Source organism: Athene noctua, chromosome 2, assembly GCF_965140245.1.
Source record: "Athene noctua chromosome 2, bAthNoc1.hap1.1, whole genome shotgun sequence".
NCBI classification, from domain to species: domain Eukaryota; kingdom Metazoa; phylum Chordata; class Aves; order Strigiformes; family Strigidae; genus Athene; species Athene noctua.
Genome location: NC_134038.1, coordinates 139,019,678 through 139,037,987, shown reverse-complemented (window position 1 = coordinate 139,037,987; position 18,310 = coordinate 139,019,678). Strand labels below are relative to the sequence as shown.

Here is an 18,310-nt window from a genome sequence, read left to right as displayed (position 1 = left end):
TTGCTACAATTCTGTTCTTTGGAAGAAATAAGATCTACATTTGGATTTTCTGTTTAAGCAGGATAGCTGGGAAATTGTAGAAGGACTCCGGGGAGCAATGAATTGTACCCAGGAGCCACAGAAGCAGGAGGGCTGCTTGCTGAAAAAGAGGAAATGGCCTTTGAAGGGCTGGCACAAGGTAGGAAAGGAATGTGTATCTGAAAACCTGATGCCATGTGAGTGGGATTTGCTTGGTGTGGTTTTGTGGCAAAAAGCTTGCTTAAGAGTAGAGAAAGTGTTCTTCAAAAAAATACAGGAGGGAGTTGTGGTGGGTTTTGGGGGGGGGGGGGTTTTGGGTGTTTAGTTTGTTGGTTTTTAATTCTCTGCATTTCTGGTTACAGAGATACTTCTTTTTGGACAGAGGGATTTTGAAGTATTCTAAATGCCAAGCTGATGTAAGTAATCTGAAACCCTTTAAGGCCATTATAAGAAAACAACACTATTTTATCCAAACCAACAATAATTCCGTATTGTTGGCAATGGGAAATAGAGTTTCAGCAGTTCTAAACAGTAGGTTGGGGGGGGGAAAAAAGATAGTTTCAGCAGATAATATCTATCCTTTTGCTTTATTCTGGAGGGATTGTATTCTTTTTACTTTTTTGCAGATAGAGAGAGGGAAGCTTCATGGCTGTATTGACGTTGGACTTTCTGTCATGTCTGTAAAGAAATCAACAAAATGTATAGATTTGGATACAGAAGAGCAAATATACCATCTGAAGGTAGGTCTTCAAAATTGTTACAACCTTGTTCCCAAAATAACAACATTTGCTCTGTATGGTGGAGACCTAATTTATTTATTTTTTTAATAGTAGGTCTGTTAGTTACACTAATAATTTACTTTTTAGTCTCAGCAGATTAGTTTACACTTTATAACTTGAGAAGCCTTATTGTACTGTTCCAGAGTCAATAACACTGTTCTGAATAGAAGCTCCAAAGATGCCTCATGTTTAGCAGCACTCTTTTCACCCAGCACTTTATTCAGCAAAGGGTGTGCACTTGTTGCACAAGTGCTTTTATCTTCAGTAGTTGTATCTCGCTCTTATCTCTAGGAAGTATTTTACACTTCATGTATAAATTTATCTATACTTGTGGAATAAGTTGTTCTAAAATACATTGCCAGAATCAAATTTCTATTTGTGGTTAGTTAAATCTTGACTAAACTGTAAAAATGGCGATTAAGAAATGACAAAATAATAATTTTTTAGATTTATTTTGTTGGGTTTTTTCCATCTAGAAGTTGTGAAGTATTGTGCTCTGCATTGGAATTCATAACTATACAAACTGAAGTTGTTTTTTTTTTTTTCTTGACTTTGTCCTGTGATTAATTTTATGTCACATTTAACCTCATACAGTGTGTGTTTTAGTAGGACCATCATTAGAAGAATGTTCCTGAAACTTTGGCAATAAAGGTCAGCCAGGCTAGCTGTCTAACAAGTGCAAAATACCTTAGTTTCTTTGTTAGTGATTTTCAATGTGAATGTTATAAAACCTGAAATTTTGTGTAGGTGAAATCTCAGGACCTGTTTGATGAATGGGTAGCAAAACTTCGTCATCACAGAATGTACCGTCAGAACGAAATCTCCATGTTTCCTCATGACATCAATAATCTTTTCTTCCCTGTGTCTACTACTGCGGACTCTGTTCCTGGTTTATGTGATTCTACTCCAGGTAGAAAGGTAATAGTTACAATTTACAAGTAATGAGCTTTCATCGGGGATTAAATTAGTCTGATTTGTGTTTATTAAGTAAAAAGCCTAATGGAATTTTGTGGTGGGGTTTAAATTATGATCTAAAATGTCAAGAGGAAAATTGTATGATTTATTGATTTACCCCCAAACAGTTTTCTCTATGATGCTGTTAAATTTTATAAAATTGTCTGATTGTTTTAATGCAGTAAACTATATTTTCATGATGACTTAAAAAAAAAAAAAAATCAGCTTTTGTCTGATATGTGCTGGTGAATATTAGAAGAGCACTCAGCTGGATTTTTTTTTTCCCTTTACCATTTTTTCATTTTCCTTTAGCTAATAAAACCTATCATCTTTTACATTAATGAATCTGACAGAGGAGTATATAGGAATTATCCAAGAGCCATCACCTGTCGCCACCACTTCTATTTTTAAGGGAAGGTAGAAGCATTATTCAAACTAAATGCTCCATGCGACACCATAACTGACTTCTTTGGTGCAGTCTCAGGGAAGAGTGATTGTGTTTGTGCCTGAACACAACCTCTGTGCCTTCAGCAGTTTGCACACGGACTGACTGATGTTCACCCAAAGAAGCTCTTCTGCTTCAGTTTAGAACCACTGATCTCTTTTGAGAATAATGTCTTTTTTAGCAATCCTGTGTCTGAAATGGCTTTCAGTTTCTGTCAGCTCCAGAGTGTCTTCTAAACAGCAGTCACCTCTTTGTTATCCTACTGTCTAAGGTTTTCTTTTCCCTGGCTGTATTGCTGTATGATCTGAGTGGGCTTGTTCCCCAATACCTGCAGTTCATCACTGGTAGGACTGTTCTGTAACTGAGCATGAGTTTACCAAACACAGGTATGTGCCTGGACAGCTTTTTGCTAGTGGTTGAGAGGGAGGGGATTTGTGCGAGCCAGCGTCTGAAAGAACAGTAACTCACCCTGCAGTAATAGGGCTGTTCTGTAAAGGGCTCTCTACATGCTTTCCATGGTGCGAGCACCTCTGTGGCTCTGACAGCCTGCTCTTCTGAGGCTGTGTCTGCAAGGAAATGACAAGCCTCCTGTGGTCATTTAGTTATTTTTGCCCAAAAGACATCAGGGATAGAAGGAGAGAAGAATTATCAAGGGCGAAAGTGGAACATACATATCTATGATATATATATGCTTGTGTTCTCAGGAAAAAAAAAGAAAAAAGAATGTGAACAGCATATCTAAAATCTATGCTTACTGTCAGGAAACAAACTATTTATTCTTTTTTTTATTTAATGCACTTTTAATTTATTAATCCAGATTTGCACTGCAAAGAAACCCCACTTATTTTCATGTGAAAAATAGAAGGGGATAGTTCTTAAGGTTAATCACCTTAGCTCTGCTGAAGCTAAATGGAAGTTTCCCAATTTACATCAGCCCTAGCTTGATGTTAGTTGCTATCAAACCAGAAGTTAGGTTATTTTAGAAAAATATATTGAGTGAACTTCGCATTGCATTTTATTTTCCTTTAGAAACACTTGATCAGTTTTCACATCCATTTTTGTTGTTGTTGTTGTGAGGTAGGTAGGTAGGTCTATGTGTCTACATATGGTTATGTAGAATGCTTGGATTCTAAAGCTTAGCCCTGCTGATCAAAAGCAAAACTATGCTAACTGGAGCTATGTAAACTCTCTTGCCTGTTTCTTGGCAATGCCTGTTTCCTTCTTCCCTCCTGTATACGAGCGAGTTCTGGAGAAGTTGGTTGTGAGATAGATTTCTGAAGAGATAAATACGGGATTTGTTCACAAAATGCCAATACAATTGCTCATCTTTAAATTCAGTTTACTTGTGCTTTTAAAGGTGCCATAATTATTATTTGGGTATACATAGATGACTAAAGCTTATACAGCTTTATGTAGGAATAAACCAGCTAAACTATATAGATAATTTTAAAATACATGTGCTTATTGATGCATACTACTATTGCATACTGACTATATAAATTGACACAGTACTGAATGACATCATGTGGATAATGCATTTTATTTTATTCTGCAATTCAAGTTGGAGTTTATATTGTAAATTTAAAAAGACCAACTAAGAAAACTGCAACTGAGATGTAGATGATGTTTCCTATTAATAGATTTAAGACTAGTACTACCAGAGTTTTGATATAAGGGGGGTGGGAGCTAACAGAGTTTGTAAAGTGTATGCTTCAGAGAAGAGCCAAACAGTTTAGACAGCTTTTCTCAAAACCAGTAAAGTGGTCATGTAATGGCACTTAAGATGAAACATTTAAAAATTGATTTAAAACATGTTGACAAAGCATGTAATTTGTGCAACATAGATATTATTAGAGATGAAGGGTTTAATAAGGTCTAAAAATAATTAGGCATTTGAATGGCTCTTATTTATAGTTATGCTAGAGAAGAAAACAGCATTATAGGCCACAGTCAACTGGTAATAGTACTGGGTAGAAATTTCTTCCCATTGGAAACTACTTAATTGTACTGCTTAATTAGTTCTTACAGAGAATTTCCAGCATCTCCTGAAGCATCTGATAGTGGGCACTGCTGAAAATGAGATAAGTTTGAAAATGGTTACTGAAATGTAAAAGGGTAGTATTTACCCAGACAAGGTGTATGGTCACACATGTATTAAGGCCTGCCAAGCCAAATCCATGCTAAAGTCATACAACGTTGAGTAAAATTTTTAAGTAACGGCTAGTAGATCTTGCTTTCTTCACTGAAAAATAGCTTTAACAATATGTGCATGTTACATTTAAGTAACTTTTGGGGCTTCTTTGAGGAGCATGTAGAAGGAATAGCATGTCCAACTTGGGTCCTGATCAGATATGGTGCTATGGTATTAAGTTGACTTAATTTGTGCAGAACTTTGCCCTTTCTCAAAATTCAGTTTTCAGCACATTTTTGTGGTTCCTTTAGTATTTCTACTGCTTGTGGACAGCAGTTATGTTAGATATCCTGACATTATGCTCAGTGGCTGTACTAGTCTAATTCATACACTTTTTTCCTCCATGTTATTGATGCCTTCAGTCCTTGTCCCTGATCATGGACCTCAACTGTTGGTTGTCAAAATTTGCACATACAACATTAAAATACTGTTTGTTAGTAATTCACTTGTTCTTCTTTGGACAGGCAAGCAGCTTGACCAAACAGAATTCGTTGTCAGCTGGAGGTAACCTGTCATTTTCCTTTTCGAGCAACGAGTCCAGGATTTCATCTTGGCTACAGTCTTCTGAAGACATGGAAAAATGCTCTAGAGGTAATGATATGGATAATGATATTTGAAGGAAGTTGAAAATAGCCTAATATTTCCCCTAATTTTTCTTGATAGTGAGAGTACTACATTGTATGTAGTCATTACAGTTAGAGTTTTCTCTGAAACTGAAGGGAGGGAAGGGGTAGTTGTTGATTATCTGGCTACTCATTTGTTTTCAAAACAACTAGTGATTGTGGATGTGGGGGTTTTAATTGTGGGCCCCTCTTAAAGGAACCTGTATATTTCAGTACTTTTTCTTTTATATACAAGCATCACTTCCAGTAGTAAGTTTTGAACTTTCTTAAGCTGGATATTCAAAAAAGGGAAGCATCCCAAATCTAGTCATTTAAAAAGCACTAAATCTTTGTGCTTCAAAGTCACCTTCTGCTTTCATGCTTTCTGAAGTGCATGAAGATCTTTCTCATGTTGGTAGTGTCTGTGTGATACTTACCTGGTAAAGTTCTACCTACGAGTGAGCTTCGGCTCTAATATAGAGGAACATAATCTCTAGTTCTGAATGTACAGTTCAGTCTTGATGCCTGTGGTGTTGTTATCCTCAACATGAGGAGCTCTGACTAGCCCCAAACCACAGTAATTATCACATTATTCTTGTTTTTCTGCAAACAGCTAGGATAAAATATCATGATCATTATACACACCATATGGATGCATTTCAATCTTTTGAATTTGAATTTGAAGGTTGAAGAATACACAGGTTTTATCCAGTCATCTAATAATGTGCTTTTAGTCAATTAATAACTTAATCTAGCTACAGTCAAAATGAGACTAATTTACAAAGAAAAAAAACTTTCAGTGTGTCTGTTACTTTAAGCAACTGAAAATATTCTCTTCTTCAAAACAGACCTCTCCAACTGTCACACATATTTACTGGAAATGAACCAGCTGTTGCAGAGCATGGATGTTCTTCACAGGACGTATTCAGCGCCTGCTATAAATGCTATGCAGGTTTGTTGTTTAAAAAACAAAACCAAAAAAGTTTTCCCTTGCAGTTTCAAAAACCAACCCCAGATCCTAAAGGATCAAGGTATTTCTTCTTAGCTGTGCTAGTTTTATGGCAATCTGTATTATTTTTGTCCTGTGTGTTGTTAAAAGGTTGGACCTTTTGAAAGCCCGAAGAAGGAAAAGAGAACACACAGGAGGTGGCGATCCAGAGTTGTTGGGAAAGAGGCTAAAGGAATGTTACAGGTAACTTCAGTCCTTCCAGTGCCCATCTTTCTCCAGATCTTAGTTATTGATCATTTCTTGGTGTGACCGGTTTAGGAAATATGAATCCTTTCTAAGTAGTGTCCTGGGCTAGCTCATTTTAAGTGGTAATATATCAGACAAACCACATACCTGTTGTCATTGATATCTGCAATAAGGTCTGTGCTGTTACCTTCAGGAGACTGGCCACATTTTTTACCCATGTTTTCAATCTGCCTGCAGTTTGGGGGTTGTTGTGGTGGGTTTTTTTTAATCAGTACTGATTTTTTTAAGTTCTCCAGATAGTTTTGTACATATATGCATCCAGAGGCTGTTTGTTTAGATACTCATAAGGGAAAAATAGTATAGCATACGGTACAGCTCTCAATGGGCTTGTTTACTGGAGTTCTGTCAAATCTCCAGTTATGATATCTTGGGCAAAGTTATATCTATGGTTTCATTTGCCAGGTGTCATCCATACCAAGCCTACTGGTAATTGACAGTACTTTTTCCATTTTTGGTGTCTCTAACATGTAACCCAGGTAGGTACAATAAAACAAAATTTTCTTCACAGTTTGTAAAACCATCACAGATGGCTGTCTTCCTTACAGGTGCCTTCAGTATTTTCTGCTCCTTTGAGACTGCATGCTTCCAATCCAAATCTATCTACAATAGATTTTGTAGAGGAGAAAATTTACTCTGATGGCTCTGAAACATCATCAGAATTTACTAAAATGCAAGAAGATTTATTTCACATTGCACATAAAGGTAAATGAAATTCTTTCATACATGGTTTTATCCCATCACAATTTAAATAATGATGTATCTTCTGAGAATGCTTCCTGTTTAATGTTTAGAAAAAGCAGGAAAACCTTCCTTCCGTTAATTCCCTTGAGGAATTGCAAATGTTGAGATCTTACGTCATTTCAGAAAAGTGGCTTAGTCATCCCTTTTTTATCTTTTATTTAATAAAGTACAACCCTTTGGTTTATGTGCTAAAATCCTAGATTTTATTTTTTTGTCAAAAGGTAAAAATCCTGAAATCAGTGGCTGTAAACACAACAGAAGATTATACTTTTTTGTCTTTGCATGCATACATGTGTGTATGAGCACATGTATGTTTGTATATTTGGTGTGCTTCACTGTATTTCAGAGTCAACGTTTGTTGGTGATGCAAGGGTTGCTATGGTAGTAACCTATTTTTAGTGAATACAGAAGAATAAAATCATGTAAAGCAGCCAGAGGGGTGGCTTGACTAAAAATGCATGTTCACTCAAAATCATTTTTCATTAGTAGTGCTTTGCTCCATCACCCTTGCACCAGAAGCATTTTTGCTTAAGTGATTTAAGTGATTAAATTGTTTAAGTGATCTTGGTGAGGAAGGCACTTAAGCATTTCTATCTGACAGACTTTTGGAAGTATTGACTTTGTCTCCTTTTGCACAAGATAATGGTTGATGTTATCAAGAGGCATTTTTTACTTGTTTTTCCCCTCTGGTGCTGATGTATCTTGATTCTGTTATGTAAGAAATGTATCTAAGTAGTAAAGTTTGTAAAGTCAATTATAGTGAAAACTGATATGTTTTCCAAAAAGAGAGAAGAAGTGGGGTTGGGGCACAGTTGGAGAAGTTGCTATTATGCAAAGCAAAGAAATCGCATACTCAAGCTTGTCTTACCTGAAATGTCCATGTCAGAAATTTTAGTTAGATTGACTCATGCATTTTTGAGGGCACAGTTAACTTGGTACTATTTTAATTGGTATCATTTTATTAACAGTACAAAGAATTTTTTTCTAAAGTTGCTTTATACCACACCCCTTCCAAAAAAGGGTAGTGAAGAAAATTTTTCTTTTAGCTTTTGATATAAGTGAAATAAAATGTAACATTAGTACTTTAGTATGTAATAATTCTTGAAAAATTAAGTTAGCATATAACTTATTAAATGATGTTTGAGGTCACTGAAGATTCTGGTCATGTCATCCACATATAAACGACTAACAAAATAGATCACAGTGTATACATCTTTGTCCCCACCCTGTGTGATACTGTTAAAGATTTCTTCAAATAGGTTAAAGTATGATAATTAGCTTTGGTAATGGTTTGCAATGTTGAAATGTACCTTAGGAATAGTTTCTTGGAGAGTAAATTAGTTACATCAAATACTCACTGAAGTCATGATGATTCAGGTTAACTCCAAGTAGATGATTAGAAGAGAGGGGTATCAGAGATTTCTTGTTCTTTGCCCTTCCCATGCATCCAAGCTCAGATTTTTATACTTCTGTTTCCCTGTAGATGAATACATTTTTGTATTGGCAGTTCTCATGACTGCATTACAAGGCTTGACTAGACCCACAGAAATCCTCTAATTTTCCAGTTAGATAAATGTTGAAAACCCACATTAAAAAAAACCAAAAACAAACCAACCCAAATTTTTATTCCTTGTGGTTAAAGATTAAATGTCTTAAAAGTAAAAAAGATGAGGAAAGTGCATTTCCGCTTTAAAAATCTAGTGATTTTTAAATTGCATGGTCTGTTGTTTGATTTAAATGTTTCAGGCTGGTGATAACTGGCTCAGGAAGCAGTAGAAGTAGCTGTGTAACATGCACAATGTTCAGGATCTGACCCTTTGAGTCACTAAATCATCTAACAAGCTGAAATTTCTTTATCCCAAAAAGAGATTAACAAAACTCAACACCACAATTGACTTGCTTGTGGAGAAACTACTAACCCTATAGCTGTGGCACAGTATGTGTTATAGCTGCTTTTTTGTTTGTTTTTTTTTTCTATTTCATTTTTTTCTTCCCTCTCTTCTCCTACCCCACTGGAATTCTTAAAGGAATGTGGAATAGAGTCATGACCATCTGAAGATTCAAGCTAATTGGGAAACAAAAGCAAGTGGAGAGCAGATGTGGTTAGTTAGCTTTGTTGCCATCTGTCACAAATAATCAGAGTAATTTTGACTGTGGCTAATGTAGTCAACATGGTAGCATTCACCATAAACATTTCTCCTACTAAAAAATCAACCCTATAACCTTGATTAATACTACTTGTTTTTAGTAACCCACCCTGAAACTCTCAACCTAAACTCCTGTTTCTGTCACCATAAATGATGTTTCATTGAAGTTTTGCGTAATTGGTATGTGTACAGTTGATTAACTGTGTTTAACTGACACTTCTTATGAAATGGTTCTAGTTTACTTCACCTTGAGGTCGGCTTTCAGCACTATATCTACAGAAAGAGAAAAGCTGAAGCAGATGCTGGAGCACGATGCATCCTCATCTCCATCTGCACAAATAGTTGGCTTGAAGAATGCCTTAACATCTGTAAGTGACATGCTGAAGTTCAGCACGTTTCATTGTTATCAGATACTACTTTTAAATTTTATAGTAACTGAGTTCTGTTTCTGTAGTGTCTGTTCTGTGCTAGAATTTGCAGTGTTGAATCATAGTAAGTTATTATATTGGTGTTTTTCAAAGACTCTTTCCTGAATGTTAAAGTATTGTGAAATCACTGAAGTTTGGTAGATTGATTTAGGTATATAGTATAATCTCTATCATTTGATGTTAAGAATCAGAGGGCTGCTCTGTGACAATGGGTCTACTTTCTGTTGAAACATACACTGTGTAATCACACAGTTCTGGTAGGTTGTGGGTTTCCTTTTCTTTTCCTAAACAGCACTCAGCTATTCACTGTATAACTTGTCATAAAATAAAGGTGAGAGCAGCTGAAAGTGCTCAGCTGTCCCTTCCAATGCACTAGGGCTTCATTATGATGCACCATGCAGCTGCTCGGCAAAGCAAATTCAAGTACAGCTTGTTTATATTGACTTTCAACCTTAATTATGTGTTAGGTGTCCAAAAGCAGCAATGGAGCTGTTGGGCAGAGTTCTAAATGCCAAAAATTGTGTTCTTAAAAAAGGTGGGGGGGTTTTGGTTGGTGTGCTTTTTGTAACTGGTTGAGACCAGAAATCTCTGCTTGGTCATGTTTGAACATGACAACCAGTGATCTGATTTCAGAGCAATAAGGGCCATAATCACCATGGTCTTAAAATTTCAGTATTGATTGCAAATTCCTTATCAGAGGCGGGTGAAACTCTGGCATTGATAAATGTGATATAACTCATCTTAGAATTATTTCAGTTTGAAAACTTTCCTTTGCTTTACAAAAGCTGCATATGATTATAGCTTTTTAAAGCATATAACACGCCTCTTTGCCTAGACCTTTAGAGGCTGTGATGTCTTCGTAGAATTTAGAGAAAGCTGAAACCTGTTGCATAATAACTATACTTACTTGCATTCTTTGTTTTTGGCTTTCAGATGTTCAACTTCTGATATTTGAATAGGTGACTTTTATTTTTCCAGTGTTACTTGCCTACCATTTTATATCAGAAAATCCGTTTTAAGATCTCTGAACTCAGGGAACACTCAGCTTAGCTTTTTTTGAGCAGTGAAATTCTGTTGTCCATCTTCATCCTCTAAATGTCATTTAAAAGTCATTCTTTTAGATCTTTGTGATACTTAATAAGCCTTTTGTAGCCAATCCAGAAGTCGTCTGTGAACCTTGGCAGTTTCAGCAGAGGTTAACACCTGTGAGAGCTGTTCTTAGCCTGCAGATCTGTAAAGCTGATGCCAGCAGCAGAAATTTTCTCACCCTGTACAGCAGACATCCTGTAGGAGAAAGGAATAAGCTTCCTTTGAAGGTGTATGGAAGCACAGTTATGATAAACTTGACATGTTTCCAAGACCACCTTGCAAGAGAGTTCTGTGTTGATGACTTTAATTTAGTGTTTGTTGTTGGTCATTTCAGTTTGTTTTCTGTACCTGAGGAACAAAAAAATCAGACTCACAAGTTGAAAGCTATCAAGCATTAAGTCCATTTTGCTCTTATCAGCCTGACAGAGCAAGAAAAGTGAACAGATTTAAAGTGTATAAACCACCACAAAATTAGCACCCCTGCCTCTGCTTCTCTCTCATTAAGATAGTATCCTTGACCTATACACAGTCTAAGAAAACCAAATACAGAATGGGGAAAAGTACAGTATTTTTGGTATCGGGGGAGCAAGAAGGCAATAGAAGAAAACACTTTGTAGCAATCCATGAAAATTGGAAGATGCTATTACAGGAAAGCTGTGTAAATTCTTTTTTGCCCTTATTTGATGTTGTGGGTATAACACAATGCTGTCCACTTGAACTCTTGACACAGAAGTGATATATGCCTGTATGGCGATTTCAGACCACACATATGTAAAGCCATAAATTACTTTCTCCCCTCCATCATCACTTTGAGTTTGCTGAGTTTCCTGCACTCAAGACTGTTTCCAACAAAAATTACTGTTGAAATCAGAAGCATTTGTGGACAAAGCGAATGTCTGAACTGCAGGGTTCTCCACATCCTAGTATTGATTCAGGTGACTAAAATGGGCAGTAAGTCTTCAGTATTGCTCCAAAATTAGTAACCCAATCTTTTTTTTCAGTTATATTTTCATTACAGGCAGGGTCGCATTCTCTTCCTACAAGTCCACTCTGACATCTGTCCATCAGATGCACCCTGTGTGAGTAAATAACATGTAACAAACATGAGTTTGCAGTAGAGGCTTTTTATTCTCCTCATTGCCATTATAGGCTCATAGGACTGTGGTGGTTTAAACCCAGCTGGCAGCCAAACACCACACAGCTGCTCGCTTACCCTCCCCCGCTCTGGTGGATGGGGGACAGATTTGGAGAGGTAAAGGTAAGGAGATTCATAGGTTGAGATAAAAAAAATTTAATAATTGAAATAATATGAAAATAATAATGATAATAATAGTAATAATATAATATAAAAATGAGTAATGCACAATGCGATTGCTCACCATCCACCAGCTAATGCCCAGCCTGTTGCCAGGTAGCGATCCCAGAGGGGAGAGAATCCTGAAACCGCAGTCCCAGAAGAGCGAGTGAGCTGCAGCTTCCCAGCTACCCTCATCTATATGCTGAGCACGATGTTGTACAATATGGAATATCTCATTGACCAGTTTGGGTCTGATGCTTTGGCTCTGCTCCCTCCCAGCTTCTTGTGCACCTGTACACTAGCGGACATGGGGAGTTGGAAAGTCCTTGATTTTTTAGCAACAACTAAAACCATCAGTGTTTTATCAACATTCTTCTCATACCAAATCCCATACTGAATCCACAACACAGCACGGTTGTAGCTACTAAGAAGGAAAATTAACTCTATCCCAGCCGAAACCGGGACAAGGACACAAATTGTACCTCTCTGAATTTAAGTCTTATTTCTCTGTCAGTGGGAAGGCAAAGGGAACTGTCAGTATACCAGGCTGCTGGGAAAATCAGATGGTTTTGGATGTGGCAAGAGTAAGAATTAATGTTGAGAGAGGCTAGGTTGGAGATAGGGGTGAAGGAAGCGAACTTGAAAAGAAAAAAGATGCACAACATGAATTTAGAACTTATTAAATCAGCTTGCAAAACCTGGTGACTTGAAATATCCCTGCCATCTTTGGCTTTTTTCCTCCATTTATGTGTCCTTTCCCTCACACTGAACAGAAGCAGTTTTAATTTGAGAGATAAGGAACAAGGTTTGAAGCATTTATAATAAATGATTTGCTGAACTATTAAAAAAATCATGTGGTGGTGGTGTTTTATACTGCACTTTAAATACTCTTCACCCCTTTTTACACAATAAAGCCATGTTCAAATTAGTTGAGAGAACTTTATATCCCCAATATTTTTGTTAAATATTCCAGGCAATAGCACAAACCACAGATCTTAAAGACCGGTTACGCAGAATACATGCCGAATCTATGATCCTTGATTCAGCATCTAATGCAAAATCAAGTCCAGATTTGGTGAAGGTGGGTATGGATTTCTCTTTCACTGACGTCTGTTCCTCAAGCCTCTACATCTAGACAGTGCTGCATAGCTGCATCTTGTCCTGTTCTTCATATCTTCCCTGTGGTGTACTGTGTTAGTAAAACGAGTCTGCTTTCATGGTTATGAGTCATTTCTGATGATGCATTGTGTAATGTTTGATTTCAAAGACGACCTTTGTGAGCAGTTTTCGTGAGCACATTTCTGTTTCTTTTTGCTACTGGTTCCTGGTGTTCTCCCTTGCCTTCTGCCCACTTCCCATTCAGCATGAACAGAGCTGCTGCCTTGTTATCCTCAGGCTGCTGTTTTTCTCCCTGTTATTCCCTTATTAACTTTCAAGTCCTGTAGTTCTTTCTGTTGCCTGTCTAAATATTGTTAGCCCAGAATGCTGGCTACAGGTTTAGAACAGCCATCAGACCTTGCCATGAAAGGATCAAAGAAATGAGACGTACAAGAGCCCTTTCAGCCATTTAGTTTTCTTTGTGTGAAGCCAGGGAGTCTTCTACATATCCATTTAGCCAGTTTGAGACGTACTGATGTTAAGACAGTTTTTTGGCTGGCTGCAGAATGCATGTGAATATAGTGTATTTATAGGTCATAGGATCTAAGTGTTAATGGTGCTAGTGAGGGAAGCAAGAACTGTGTTATTTGTGATGGATTTTCCTAAATGTTAACTCATACAGAAACTTCTGCTGTGCTTGTAGTATAAATCTTTCATTAGGACTTGAGTGGATGTAATGCTGGGGGTTTTATATAACTTATTATTTCCTTTTATTTTTAAAGACAGTTTAGTCATTCCATCTGTTCACTTCTGCTTTAGTTCAGTTTTAGTGGAGCTGTGTTTTGGTCATATTTAGCTGTTAGCTTTTCGTTTGTTTTGTGTTGTTTTTTTCTTTAAGATAGTTGATCATTCTAATGCCTTTTTCTTTTAACCCCATGAGAATTTGAACAGCACTTAAACTGCTACTCAAAAAACAAAATGTGTTGGGTTTTAATTTCAGGAGTTCTTTATTTTCTTATTTAGTGGAGATCCTTACAATGACAATGGATTATTTCTGAAACTTGTTCTGTGTACTATATACACACATCAGAAATAGCTTTCGAAAGGTCTGTTAGAGGTTTCATTCACAAATTCTCTCTGGCATCGTTTGGGATGGAATTTAAGAATGAAATCGCTTATACTAGAGAAGTTTCATTTTAGATTTGTCTGAAGACTATGATACAGTGGTGCTTCTGTGAGTAAGGGCCACTACACAAAATTTGCTTCTAAATGATGCATCAGGTGCTATGATAGACCTGTGAAAATTGAAGCAGTATCTCAAGCCTTTGCATGAGGTAAAAATTTAGTTTGTATATTGGGCAGTTTATGTTGTATTTTATCATGCCAGGGTGAGAACATGAAGACAACCTGAAACTCTCATGTCATAGCTATAAAAACCTGTTGTTCTTTTATGAGCCTTTCCTGCTCACTTTCCTTTTCAGATTCAAAATAGTATTGGAAACAATCCCAGTAGCAATGCTCACTTCTGTAAGACTTTTTTTTTTTTTTTTCAAACTTGCAGGCTAGTGTAACTGCCTTCCCACAGAAGACACGGTGTTGAGGCTTCCTCTTTTCTTGCTGCTGTATCAGAAGTATTTTGTTTAAGAAAAAAAAAAGTCTTTTGTGTGATGACAGTTCAGTTTGTTATCATGTCACCCTTGTTAGCACGTACTGAATAACATTCCGTACTATAGTAAAATCTACCAGCAGAAAAGCTTTGAAAAATTTGTCAGTTTGATTATAGACTTGTCAGATTGTTCATTATGTTGTTCTGAAAATAAAACACTACAGTTCCTGCACAATTATGATAGGGCAGTCATGGTTACAAGCTAGTAAAGCATCTCATGCAGAAAAGTTTGAGAGCAGCTAATACACTACTTTGGGCCAGGCAACCTATTTTCTTAGTGTTTGTGAAGTTATCGAGGAAAATAATAGTGTTCAGTGTCCTCCAACTTCATTATTACTGCATCTTTAGAATGAACCAATGTGTTGAGCCACCTTTTGGAACTCTACTTACGCCAACAACCTGTAGAGCTTCAGTGGGAGGAGTTACTGATATCTCCGTGGCAGTCAAACATGCCTGCAGCAGCAAAAGCAATGTCACTTTATGTGGCTTGGGTAATATGTTGGTTTTGGTTAACATGGAGCTATCCCAGGTGTGGATATGAAAGAAAGCTTTCCAAAGCACAGCATAGAAAATTATGTAGTGAAGAAAGAGAACTAGGAAAGCATTGCTATTATATACAAAGCAACTTTGCCCTTCTGAATCTTGTATGCCACTGCACCACAGGCTTTGAATTAAGCAAGGCTGGGGAGGAAAAGACTAATTAATTTTCTAAGATCAGAAGGGAATGTGAATCTAGGATGTAATATAAAGAGATGACAGTTATGTTCTTTTGGGGGCTTTTTGTTGATACACTTGTGTATATCTGGCTAAATCACTCAAATACCAAAGCATTTTTACTACTTTTTTTTTTTTGAAAAAGTACATGCAGCTCCATAGCTGATTTACTGGATATGCATTGCTTTTTTTCCTTATTTTTTTCTTCTTTTTCTCTGGTCTCTTTTACTTTGTTTTTAAATCCCTCTTTGAAATACATGTTACCTTTCACTGAATTGGAGAGGAGCATGTGCAATCTTCTCCCGGTGTTTTACAGCCCTTTAAATTATGTGACTGTGGAACTGCATGCATGAATGCTATTTGTGGTACTTCTCCTCTCAAAACTTTTTATTTCTTTTAAACAGGAAAATTCAGGGGAAGAAAGCAGAGGTCTGGTTCATCAGGTCTCCAATGAAAGCAGACTGTCTATAGCTGACTCTCTCACAGAATTCTTTGATGCACAGGAAGTCCTACTGTCTGCTAGCTCTTCAGAAAATGAGGTCTGAACATTAAGATTGACATTCTGATGTAGTTTATCTGCTACTTGATAGGCAGTCTTTCTGAGTGCTAACTGCACATCAGATCACTGCCAAAAAAAAGAAAATTTTTAAAACATTTAGAAATTAATATACTGCATGTATTTATTTGTTGTCATTGTCTCTTTTTAGTAAAATGTAACAATTATTATGGAGAAGTCTTATATGCACATTGAGACAAATGGCAATTAGGTAGCTAGGGTGCAGATATTGCATATATTGTACTGTCTGCCTTGAGTCATTATACAGGTGTTTAAGAAATTGTATCATAAAATATATATATTCATACCTGTCCTTGTGATACCCTTAGGTAGCTTGGGGCTGTTGTCATGCATATTGAAACTTATTTACTCATTTTTTCACCTCTCTCAGACTCCATAAAAACCTTGGCTTTTGATAGGAGGAAAGCCTTCTTAGCTGTGGGGCCAAGATGAAGCATGTCTCCACTCAAAAAATAGCTGAATTTTCAGTGATGATTTGTCCCAACTGTGTTTTCTTAGGACTTAGTACTTTCTGTAATACTGAAACACAGTTTAAACAGCTCAAATCTATTAAAACAGTAACTGCAGAGGAAGGTAACAGTTTTCGTGTGCATATGGGGTTATTTTAATGAGTGATGTATCTTGCTTATTTCCCCATGCCACACTCAGGTATCAGATGATGACTCATACGTAAGTGATATCAGTGATAATGTCTCAGAAGATAACCTAAGCAATGACATGGAGAATGAAAGACAAACTTTAGGTAAGTTCAGTGTTTTATTATACCATGTTTTTCTTTCTTTTATTTCTTTCTTTTTTGTTTGTGATTATCTTTTTTCTTCTCTTACTAGAAATAATTTTATGTTACAGGTTTCGAGATGTAAATAGCCTGTGTTTTTTTTCATACAGCCTCGGACTGGTTTTGAACAGCACATTCTGGCTAATGTGTTTAACAGGGGCTGGGCACCATTGATTAAGCAGGATGGCTGTTCTGTATCAGCACTTCTGTATCACCTTTTTCTTGGCTGCTTTGGGTGCAACTCCCACTCCTTTTTAGTTCCTCTGCTGGCTTTTATGGTAACACTTTCATGGCCACGGGATTTTTCAAAATAGCAAGGCCTAGCTGCTTCCTTTTTTTTTAAATTTTCTTCTGGTCACTCTGTTGTTTTTGTCTGCAATTTATCAACTTCATTGAGAGCTCTGTTGTTTTTATCAGAATTCAGTGTTTAAAGGAACATGAGAATAATTGCATGCTGGCATGCCTGTCATATGACCGTAAGGATTTATTTTTTCTGTGTTTTAATCATGATAGTCTTGTTAGTACATAAGCTTATTTAACCGTCTTGCTAATTAGAGACAGAATCAAAAAAAGAGGGAGAAGAATTGGTCATAACAAACTAATTCGCTTTGTGCCTTTAATTCCTTTCAGCTAACCAAAGTGTTCTTCCCACTCTGTCAATATATTTTTATCTTCAAAAATGCTGAACAGTGGTTTCTTACTAGCAGCTGTTTCCTGATCATCTCCAAGGACCAGTGGATCCCTCTGAACTTGGGTAGTTTGATATGCCTGGAGATAGGTTGTATTCTGTACCTGTTTAAAAACAAAGATTTTTTTTTTTTTTTTAAGATAGAAAAGAATAGAGATTGATTTATCTCATGATCTGGACATTAGAAAACTATTAGTATGGCTGTTAATCCCCTTGTAAGAAAGACTATCACTGAAGGTCTTCCGTATTAGCAGCACCTTCACATGCTTCTGCTACCTGCTATTTCTGTGCTTTGGGCAGCCTGCCACTCCCATTAATAGCAAACTGGATGTCTTTTTTCTACAGGGCTTTAGCTGAACCGTAAATTGTGGAATTATGATAAAATCCTCTGGCCACTTTAATGTAGAAGGTCAGACCAGATGATGATAATGGACCAGTCTGGTCTTAAAAGTCAGAGTCTAGCCGGAGGTCAGATGTCTTAATCTTCTTCAGTATTGTTGCTGGCCATTTGTCACAGCACTTGCAAACCAGAACTGTGTGTGCTTTTCGTGGGAGGTTGGCAAACTTCACTGTATAGAACATTTGGTATCTGAATATCTTAGTTGTTCCTCTACTCTGTTTTGTCACCAGTTTACTCCAGTTAATGGACTTGTCCAGAATATGTAGTTCAGTCAGTTAGTATTCTCCTTTTAATAAGAAGCTGTCAAAGGACATAACCAAATCCCATTTCAGAGAGCTCTTTTGAATGATAAAGTTTCAGAATTTACCTCCTTCCTCTCCAGAGACCCCCTCATTCCTGAAGTATCTAAGGGAACGTCCTTCTTTTTGGCCTCTTCTAATATT

The 18,310-nt window shown here is 36.8% G+C and overlaps 1 protein-coding gene across 8 annotated transcripts in view; it reads left to right on the top strand.

Annotated features, from left to right (window-relative positions):
* OSBPL3 (oxysterol binding protein like 3) overlaps positions 1 to 18,310 on the top strand; it is an 85,268-nt gene that overhangs the window by 47,812 nt on the left and 19,146 nt on the right. For 5 of the 8 annotated variants that reach the window (XM_074900429.1, XM_074900431.1, XM_074900432.1 and 2 more), the window contains 13 exons: positions 62 to 178; positions 381 to 434; positions 645 to 758; positions 1,545 to 1,715; positions 4,852 to 4,978; positions 5,838 to 5,941; positions 6,089 to 6,181; positions 6,790 to 6,946; positions 9,370 to 9,500; positions 11,651 to 11,728; positions 12,920 to 13,027; positions 15,829 to 15,963; positions 16,650 to 16,743. In XM_074900429.1, the coding sequence (XP_074756530.1) occupies positions 62 to 178; positions 381 to 434; positions 645 to 758; positions 1,545 to 1,715; positions 4,852 to 4,978; positions 5,838 to 5,941; positions 6,089 to 6,181; positions 6,790 to 6,946; positions 9,370 to 9,500; positions 11,651 to 11,728; positions 12,920 to 13,027; positions 15,829 to 15,963; positions 16,650 to 16,743 (1,483 nt within the window). The remainder of the gene's footprint in view (positions 1 to 61; positions 179 to 380; positions 435 to 644; positions 759 to 1,544; positions 1,716 to 4,851; positions 4,979 to 5,837; positions 5,942 to 6,088; positions 6,182 to 6,789; positions 6,947 to 9,369; positions 9,501 to 11,650; positions 11,729 to 12,919; positions 13,028 to 15,828; positions 15,964 to 16,649; positions 16,744 to 18,310) is intronic. The other 3 variants (XM_074900434.1, XM_074900435.1, XM_074900436.1) reach the window with 3 other exon arrangements.